We start from the raw sequence: 10,357 nt of genomic DNA on the forward strand, positions 1-10,357 counted from the left end.
GCGTTTGCTAAAACCACCAGACTCCATGTAAATAAACAGTAATTTTAGCGTCTTAAAATACACTTCATTCAGAGTCGACAGAAACAAAATAAAACTATAAAAAGCCGTTTTGGGCCGTCTTTCCACTTTTCCAACCATCACAACTCTAGTTTTGGTTGAAATAAACACATAGTTTACCGATTTACATGTGGAAATATGTTGGCTCTATACACGCTAAAAGTATTGCTTTTTTAAATGGAGTCTGGTGGGTTTAGCGCTAGCGACTTCAGAGCTGTTTCTGGTTAAACAGAAAGGTCTCAAAGAGGTTTTAAAGGTCTATCTCTGAAGGGATCCTTTCCATAATGTTGTCAGACACTTAGAATAATAATCTGAGCCTGTCGAGCATTTTTACTGGACGAAATTGAGGATGCACATTTGTCCAATAGGGTTGCAGGTACGGTATGGTTCAGTGTGTTCTCGAGGCCCTCTTTTTGGCCAACTCGGGGAGGTCAGTCCAACTGCCTTTCCTGCCGAAGGTTGGCCATCCGGTTGGTGTGTCACCGGCTTTAGCGACATCTAAAGGCTAACCACCCACACATTCAGGTAAGTTAACATAAATTAACGTCTCTTAGTTAATGCTGATTTTAGGCATCTACGCTGTAAATCAACCAGTTAGTTATATAAACTTTTCTTTTGACTAAAACTAGACTAAAATGACGAGACTTGTAGTCGACTAAAACTTGACTAACAAAAAAAACAAATATGTGAATGACTAAATATGACTAAAACTAACAAGGACATTTGGCACAAGACTAAGACTAAATTAAAAATAGGTGACAAAATAAACACTAATCCAACATATATTCTTTACACTTATACAAGATAAACAACAAAGGAAAGCTGAAAAGCTGTGTTAATGTGTTCATTTCTGCTTAGCCTACAGTATATAACATGTATATTTTTATATGTCTAATAAAGAGATCTGTATAAAAAATCTGACTTATTCAGTTTTCACGACTGTGTATGAAAGCTGATTTGGCAATGAACCAAAGAAATGTTTTTCTAGAACACACTGCTTCCCTTTTTAAAGCTATCATCTGGCGCAGAGAGCTTGCAGTGGAGGGGAAAGTAACGGTCCCTGAGCAGAGGGGGAAAGGGAAATGTATTTGCAGCACAAGTTAAAGTCAGGAACTTCGGGGCCCTAAAGGGAGTAATTATGCTCATTAACTATTCCCTTGTAGCCGAGCTGCACCAATCACATCGGTGTATCTGATACAGGCGGGCCAGAGGCGAGCTAAACAGATGACGACAGTTTAATCTACCAGTTAGCGCTGCTGGTAGCTAAGCGTATGGGGCTCTGGATACGTCACCCCGTGTATTGTTGCGATTGGTCGTAGTGTTATCCAATTGCGTGCAGTGAGATTTTCAAATGCATGCTTGGTGCCAACCAAAGAATTTCTAATAAGGGAAGAAGTTCTACTCTCTCGTTACTTCCAGCTTCTGAACTGGTTGCAGTTCCACTCTGTTTCCATATAGGGGGCGCTCACAGGCCAGTGCAGAATGAATGGGACTCTATGGAGCTATACCCCTCAAAATCCATTTTTCCCAGGCTATAATTTTTGTCTAGTAATTTGAATGTTGCATTCGAAAGGGGAGGCTAAGAAAATACACACTGCTGGTTGTTAAGATTTTTGTGGCTTTTTTGTTCTAAAAAGCCTTTTAAAATGTCAACGACGTCATACACATATACGGCCGGAGATTCTGCTTTACGGCGAGCTCTGAGTCACTTCGTTTTTACTCTCGAGGCATCGACAACACAGCTGACAGGTTAGACTCTCCCTGTCAATACACGGGCTAGAAAGAGGTCTGCTAATGTTTTAAAGACCACGCCAAAATATTCACTCTGACATTCTGGTTCTGCTTCGGATGCCGTGAAGCGGGATCTCCGATCGTAATCAGTCCTTCACTGACCAATCAGCATTCATTAGCAGAATGCTAGCGTGTTACGGGCAACAACGACTCAACCTGTAAGAAATCAAAAGGGCATAAGTACTCCTTCATTCAACTTTCGACCTATAATCCATGTTGAACTTGCAAAAACTACAATCAAATCTGAGATTTCTAAACGACATTCAGGCGAAAGAGACAAATTTAGCCGTCTAGCTCCATAGGGTCCCGTTCATTTTGCACTGGACCGCGATCACCCCCAGTGGCACTCTGGTGGAACTGCAACCAAATTTGGTACAATGGGGCTGAATAGGGAGTGGAACGGCTTTCCGTAGACCGGCTTTGGTGCCGCCCCTCGAGTTGGGACATTTTCATTACTCAATGCCAGACCCTTAATCTTTCGGATTTGGGTCTGGATTTCCAGGCTACGCCATGATGCCAATCCGAATGAAACGTGCACATAAAACTGGTTATAAAAATAAGAACTTCACTGCAACTGTTCAAGTAAGTTGCATCAATTTGAGTCATGTGTAAAGTAAAAAAAAACATGTTCATGTTTAGGAGCTGATTTCTGTTTGGGAGGAAGTTATATATGGTCAGGTGTTGGCTTGTCTGTAGTCAGTTCTAAATATCTGCTATAAAAAACATTCAGTCAACAGGGAAACATGTTCAATGAAAACCAAAAACATTTGCTGGCACTCCCAGGTGACTTCCCTGGCATGTAGTTATACCTGTTGCAACGTCCCAAGCCTCCAAACAGAAACTAAACTTTGTCAAAGCGACAGCAGAGAGAAAGATAACAGAAACTAAACTGATTTTATTAAGTTTATTTTAACAACAAAGCAATTTCTACAGCAAAGGCTCTGCCAAACACTGGTGAGTACAAGTGATTATTTGTACATTTCAACTACCAGCGTTAAAATCTTCAGCTATACTCAGACAGGATGTTGCTCTCTTTTCATACTTGACATTTCAAAGAGTAATGTCTAAGAGTTGAGCTACCGTAGGTGGTTGGAACATTAGCAACCCACGGTACCTCAACTGAGAGTTTGTGTGAAGCTAGTGTTCTAATTGTTTAAGAATTATTTTTTTATTTACTCAAACATCAAGCAAAAAGCAAAATATGTCTGCAATTTTTTACATTTTCACTTTCGTTTTCAGTGTGTAGATATGGCTGAAGCAAGTTGTCGACTGTCGGCTAAGGAGTCACACCTCTTTAATAGTTAGCCTGGCCCAGTTTTAGTTTTCTTCAGAATTATTCCATCTGATTACACTCCTTCAAACAGGTGGCTAGTTGTTTTCTTCTGGTGGCAATTCATCTTCTTTTGCAAAGTCAGCTACTGCTCACAGCTGAGCTACTGTGGTCTCTAGTGTTCGAATTGTATAAGAACAAAAACAAAATAGACATTATGTTTGCATTTTTTTCACACTTTCATTTGTGTTTCCAGTGTGTAGATATGGCTGAAGCTAGTTGTCGACTGTCTGAAGTTCAGTTTCTGTGCCCCATATGTTTGGATGTGTTCACTGATCCTGTCACCACATCATGTGGACACAACTTCTGCAAGAACTGCATCACGGTAAACTGGAATGTCAATGACCAGTACCGGTGTCCGATGTGTAAAAATGTTTTCGACACAAGGCCTGAGCTGCACGTCAACACTTTCATCTCTGAGATGGTTGCACAGTTCAGACAGTCAGCTCAACAGAAAGCCAGCAGCAGCAGCTCAGAGCAACAAATGTCCAAACCAGGAGAAGTTCCCTGTGACGTCTGCACTGGAACCAAACTGAAGGCCCTGAAGTCCTGCCTGGTGTGTCTGGCCTCCTACTGTGAGACTCACCTGGAGCCTCATCTGACCATGTCAGGTCTGAAAAGACATCAGCTGATCGACCCTGTGGAGAACCTGGAAGACAGGATGTGTACGAAGCACAATAAACCTCTGGAGCTGTTCTGTAAGACCGACCAGGCATGTGTCTGCATGCTCTGCACTGTTTCAGACCACAAGATGCATGATGTTGTTCCTCTGAAAGAAGAATATGAAGAAAAGAAGGCCGAGCTGGAGGCTGAAATTCAGCAGATGATCCAGAAGAGACGACTGAAGATTCAGGAGATCAAACACTCAGTCGACCTCAGTGAGGATGATGCAGACATAGAAATAGCAGTAGGTGTTCAGGTCTTCACTTTTCTAATGGAGTCTGTTGAGAGAGGCCTGAATGAGCTCATCAACACGATCAAAGAGAAGCAGAAAACAACAGAAAAACAGGCCGAAGCTTTCATCAAAGAGCTGGAACAGGAAATCTCTGAGCTGATGAAGAGAAGCACTGAGGTGGAGCAGCTCTCACACTCTGAAGACCACCTCCATCTTCTCCAGAGTGTCCAGTCCCTAAACACCAACCACCCTCCACCCACCAAGGACTGGACAGAGGTCAGCGTCTGTCCATCATATGAGGGAACTGTGGTGAGAGCTGTAGCTCAGCTGGAGGAGACACTCAGTAAAGATGTGAAGAAGCTGGTTGAAGCCGAGCTGAAGAGGGTCCAGCAGTATGCAGTGGATGTGACTCTTGATCCTGATACAGCACATCCCTATCTCATCCTGTCTGATGATGGGAAACAAGTGAATCTTGGTGATGTGAGGAAGAATCTCCCAGATAACCCAGAGAGATTTTCTCTCAATCCCTGTGTTTTAGGAAAGCAGAGTTTCTCTTCAGGCAGTTTTTACTTTGAGGTTCAAGTTAAAGGAAAGACTGAATGGGATTTAGGAGTGGCCAGAGAGTCGGTCAACAGGAAGGGAGACATCCCACTGAGCCCTGAGGATGGTTACTGGACTATATGGTTGAGGAAAAAAATGAAATACAAAGCTCTTGCTGACCCTCCTGTGCTTCTCTCTCTGAAGTCTCGGCCTCAGAAGGTGGGGGTGTTTGTGGATTATGAGGAGGGTCTGGTCTCCTTTTATGACGTAGATGCTGCAGCTCTTATCTACTCCTTTACTGGCTGCTCCTTCACTGAGAAACTCTTCCCATACTTCAATCCTGGTCTGAATGATGGTGGTAAAAACTCTCTGATCATCACTCTTGTCAATCCCACTGAGTAGAGTAGAGTTATCCTTTTTTCTTTCCTGGATAAATAAAGTTTAAAAACAATTGTCACGGCTACTAGTAGGAATGAGGCTTTTTTGGTCATTTCAACTTTCGAGTACTCTATAATAATGTAATTATTATAGAATACTCAAGTTAGTTAGTTAGTTAGTTAGCAAAAAGTTGAGACACAGCCAGTGAAGTGATCCCAACTGATGCTTGCTAACGCCGCCATGCTAACACACGCTAACTGCTAACGTTACCAGAGGGACGTACGGGCAGGCCATGGCTGGTAACTATCTCGGCAACACCCACCGTGACAGACATTTGACAGAAACCACACGTTTGACTTCCTCATAATTGAAAAATGCAATTTAATTTGCCAAAAAACCACATAGTCTGAATTGGGACACAGCTTACTTTCTCTGCAAGTCATGGTATGTTACTTTAACATACCGTAATATTTTTTTATTTAACAGTCTGATCTGCTGGCCACTGAGCAGCTCCACTGGAGCGGTTGGGGTTAAGGGCCTTGCTCAAGAGCACCTCAGTGGTGGTAATGACAACCACTGCTCTTTCACTTTGCCCACCCAGATTTTATCCTGTTAGTCTGGGGATCAAACCGACGACCTCACAGTCACGACACAAGCTTGCTTCTTTAACCTCTAGGCCACCACTGCCACTTTATATAATAGTGGTGTGGCAAATGTCATCATTGGCAGCTTCACCTTTATGAAATGTTGTTCAGCGTGATCAACCTGGCAAACCCCGTGAACATCGAGTCAGGGGAGAGGGGGTCAGGGTAGAGGACTCTCTCCTGTATTTTGAATTTGGACTGCAGTACCCATTTTAAACGCTAGCTGTCAGTATGACACTGATTATAAGTATATTTTTGTTGTATACTGACATGTCCCAACCTTTATGCATCCCATTACTTGGCTGCAAACTGGTGCAACAATTTCCAATATGATAATTAACTCTCCAATCCTGTCAGATCCACCATTGTTATTAAATATTGAGTATGTTGTGGTGTCAGTCCTTTAAGAAACAGACAATATAATGTGTATGTATAATTGTTGTCCAGGGTAGAAGATCTTTCCTGTAATGTAAAACCTAGTTATGGGAAATGATCAAAGTCTTAGAGATTATATCATCTTCATTTTCTTATTAATGAATCAGCTCGCCTAAACTTTACAGTTATTAATTTTAAAACTTTGGATTGTACATTAGATTAGAAAGGAGCCTGTAAGGGGCACTATGCAGTTTTGGCCATTTCTATGCTGTTTTCTGGCTTTTTGCTGGCAGGTTTCTCTATAGAGCTCCCCCTACAGGTTTCTCTATAGAGCCCCTACAGGTTTCTCTATAGAGCTCCCCCTACAGGTTTCTCTATAGAGCCCCCCTGCAGGTTTCTCTATAGAGCTCCCCCTGCAGGTTTCTCTATAGAGCTCCCCCTACAGGTTTCTCTATAGAGCTCCCCCTACGGGTTTCTCTATAGAGCCCCCCTACGGGTTTCTCTATAGAGCCCCCCTACGGGTTTCTCTATAGAGCCCCCCTGCGGGTTTCTCTATAGAGCTCCCCTGCGGGTTTCTCTATAGAGCCCCCCCTACAGGTTTCTCTATAGAGCCCCTACAGGTTTCTCTATAGAGCTCCCCCTACAGGTTTCTCTATAGAGCCCCCCTGCAGGTTTCTCTATAGAGCTCCCCCTGCAGGTTTCTCTATAGAGCTCCCCCTACAGGTTTCTCTATAGAGCTCCCCCTACAGGTTTCTCTATAGAGCTCCCCCTACGGGTTTCTCTATAGAGCTCCCCCTACGGGTTTCTCTATAGAGCCCCCCTACGGGTTTCTCTATAGAGCCCCCCTGCGGGTTTCTCTATAGAGCTCCCCTGCGGGTTTCTCTATAGAGCCCCCCCTACAGGTTTCTCTATAGAGCCCCTACAGGTTTCTCTATAGAGCTCCCCCTACAGGTTTCTCTATAGAGCCCCCCTACAGGTTTCTCTATAGAGCCCCCCTGCAGGTTTCTCTATAGAGCTCCCCCTACAGGTTTCTCTATAGAGCTCCCCCTACAGGTTTCTCTATAGAGCCCCCCTGCAGGTTTCTCTATAGAGCTCCCCCTGCAGGTTTCTCTATAGAGCTCCCCCTACAGGTTTCTCTATAGAGCTCCCCCTACGGGTTTCTCTATAGAGCCCCCCTGCGGGTTTCTCTATAGAGCCCCCCTGCGGGTTTCTCTATAGAGCTCCCCTGCGGGTTTCTCTATAGAGCCCCCCCTACAGGTTTCTCTATAGAGCCCCTACAGGTTTCTCTATAGAGCCCCCCTGCAGGTTTCTCTATAGAGCTCCCCCTGCAGGTTTCTCTATAGAGCTCCCCCTACAGGTTTCTCTATAGAGCCCCCCTACAGGTTTCTCTATAGAGCCCCCCTGCGGGTTTCTCTATAGAGCTCCCCTGCGGGTTTCTCTATAGAGCCCCCCCTACAGCTTCAGAATAGATATTTGGCAGCTCCGATGTTCACTCGTGTCTGACTCTTTCCTAGCTTCCGGCTCAGCCATGAAGATAGTGTGAAAACTCCATCGCTACCTTGTTAGCCGGTTCCTGAATTGGCGTATGTGTGCAGTGCCGTGAAGCAATTCGTTACACGGCGAGACCTGATATCACGCCATACTTCCTGACGTTGAGTTGCAAGGGTGGTTTTTCTGCTCACAGGCGCTAGGGGGGAGCGAGACGACCACCATTCAACCCGAAAAAAAGTCATATAACCATTCCAATGACTCTGAAAAAAAAACTGCATAGTTCCCCTTTAATACTGTTCAGAATGGGGTGATTTCCATTTTTTTTGTTGGTCATAGTTGATATTTTATTATTTTGTCCTGTAAACTGGTAAAAGGTTGCTTCTTTGGGTTTGGTTATTGTTTTCATAATATATACTCATGGGGATAAGAAGGGGTACCAAGATGAATTTGTATACATTTTATTTTGACATGTACAGTAACTGTAAGTATCTTTAATAAAAGAAATCTAAGTTATCATTGAGTTTTTATTACTTTATTTGAAATCTACTTTGCACCTGCAGGCTTAATAATATTAAGTTCAGCGATAAGTAAAAACTCACTAATTGCTAGCACGATGTAACACTTAATTTGGTACAGTAGCATTGGACCTAGTCTATATCCTTAACGTTCAACTTCCAGGATTACAGCTGGATGCATGTATTTTCCATTTGCTTCCGCTTTCTTTGTGTTGGAATTTTAAATTCGGTGGATTTGTGAGGACTATGGTTAACTGCTCCTCAGATCTCTGCAGGGTAAATCCAGACAGCTAGCTAGACTATCTGTCCAATCTGAGTTTTCTCTCGCACAAGTATTTTGTAGCGGCTCTGTGCGGCGTTTAGCACCGCCTATGACGATTGTGATTGGTTTAAAGAAATGCCATTAAACCAGAGCATGTTTTCCTCCCATCCTCGAATGCTATTTGGAGTAGCCAGACCTTCCTTCAGCGCCCTTTGAAGGAGGGTCTGGCAAAGCGAGATTACTTGGAACCTGATTGGTGCTGTAATTATTGCATTGGCAAAAAAATAATTGTGGCTTAATTTTAGGTTGCTCATATACTGCTCTGTCAACCCTGTCTCCTAAAAATGACGTTCCCATTTAAGAACTTGCATTCTCAATTACGTTGTCAGGGAAACGTATTTTCCAATGACTGTCGCATGTTGTGACACGGCCACTGTTATAAACGTGGAGTTGTGAATTACAACAAAACTACTTGGTTATGTTTGTGCAACAAAACTACTTGGCTAGGTTAAAGGTGCACTGTGAGTTCCTGCATGGTCACTTCTGTTGACTTTCCAAGTAAATTCAAAACAAAACAGAGCAAGCTCGCCCCTCCCCCCATGTTTCCGTAACTGTCACTAACCCCCACCCCTCCCCCAACCATCATGTCGGTGATTGGCTGGAACGTGGTTTGTTGTATTTTGGTGCCTATCCTGTGCCTCTAGTGTTTGTTTGACGTTTACGACCCCTGTGTTGTCTCCCGAGACCGGGCTTTTTCACGGTGTGTTCAGGGGCCAGGCAGCTAGCGGATCAAGGAGAGATGCCTACGATTTGAGACAAAAATTAAATTGTGCTGAAACCATGCAGGAACGCATAGTGCACTATGTTACGTTGCGTAAACAAGTCAACGTTGATTTTTGGTTTCACCACCCGGGACATAAACAGCTGTTTTCCTGGGTGAAAATCCTGTGTTTAAACTTATCGTGGGCTGAAAAGAAGTTATGTCCAAACTAGCCTTGCAGACAGTTGGCTAGTTGGTTTGTTCACAATGCACAGAGTTGACTGTACTCAGGCAATAGGCCGTGTGTCACAAACTGCAGTAAAAATCCCAATTGAGACGGATATTCTGAAAGTGCTGTATACATGTCCAAAGAATGCTCCTAAAACCTGAATAATATCAGCATATCCCACACGTCTTCAACAGAAAATTGTTATGGTTGGTATTTTTGTGTGTTCTGGGTCCACTAAGGCGGAGACAGATTAAGCAAACTCTTCAACAGTTTATTGCTGAAAAAATTCAGCAGGTTGATGATGCAAAAGAAGGAACCAAAAACACAGGATGCTATGGCAGGTAACAGGCTGGCATGGCTGGCACAACAAGACTACAAGACGTCTGGAAAACAGCTGGACACACGCTAGAAAACACAGGTAAAAAAGGTAATAACTACCAGACTAATAACAACCGGCACTTTGGGATTTAGCAAAACACGTTGGTGTAATGTGCTTTTACCATAGGCATAATTGACTTTTGTTCTGATGGTTTTTGTAAAAACCCCAACCTCAGAAAACAGCTCAAATTATGCCTATGGAAAAGCACATTACACCAACGGGTTTTTTGACTAAAATCCCAAAGTGCCGGTGTTTATTATCTGGTAGTTTTACTTTTTTACCTGTGTTTTGCTAGCGTGTGTCGCCAGCTTTTTCCAGACGTCTTGTATCTGTTGTGCAGCCATGGCCCGCCTGTTACCTCCAAAGCATCCTGTTTTTTGGTTCTTCTTTTGCATCATCACCGCTGCTATTGTTGTTCAGCACTAAACCTGTGAAGAGTTTGCTTAATCTGTCTCCGCCTTAGTGGACCCAGAACACACAAAAATACCAACCATAACAATTTTCTGTTGAAGACGTGTGGGATATGCTGATATTATTCAGGTTTTAGGAGCATTCTTTGGACATGTATACAGCACTTTCAGAATATCCGTCTCAATTGGGATTTTTACTGCAGTTTGTGACACACGGCCTATTGCCTGAGTACAGTCAACTCTGTGCATTGTGAACAAACCAACTAGCCAACTGTCTGCAAGGCTAGTTTGGACATAACTT

At 43.4% G+C, this 10,357-nt stretch overlaps 1 protein-coding gene across 2 annotated transcripts; it reads left to right on the forward strand.

Moving 5' to 3' along the window:
• Positions 1-433: 433 nt before the first annotated feature.
• On the forward strand, positions 434-5,015 carry LOC116059214 (E3 ubiquitin-protein ligase TRIM21-like). Of its 2 annotated transcripts, none has more exons than XM_031312167.2 (2): positions 434-582; positions 3,382-5,015. In XM_031312167.2, exon 2 carries the CDS (start codon positions 3,384-3,386, stop codon positions 5,013-5,015), a length of 1,632 nt encoding a protein of 543 aa, XP_031168027.1. In that variant the 5' UTR covers positions 434-582; positions 3,382-3,383. The 2 variants fall into 2 exon arrangements, with proteins under 2 accessions (XP_031168027.1, XP_031168026.1); XM_031312166.2 differs by lacking the exon at positions 434-582 and adding an exon at positions 2,707-2,802.
• The last annotated feature ends 5,342 nt before the right edge of the window (positions 5,016-10,357 follow it).

Source organism: Sander lucioperca, chromosome 4, assembly GCF_008315115.2.
Source record: "Sander lucioperca isolate FBNREF2018 chromosome 4, SLUC_FBN_1.2, whole genome shotgun sequence".
NCBI classification, from domain to species: domain Eukaryota; kingdom Metazoa; phylum Chordata; class Actinopteri; order Perciformes; family Percidae; genus Sander; species Sander lucioperca.

What these genes read in the sequence shown, in the direction of transcription:
- LOC116059214 (XM_031312167.2), top strand. Translation starts at nt 3,384, where the DNA reads ATGGCTGAAGCTAGTTGTCGACTGTCTGAAGTTCAGTTTCTGTGCCCC.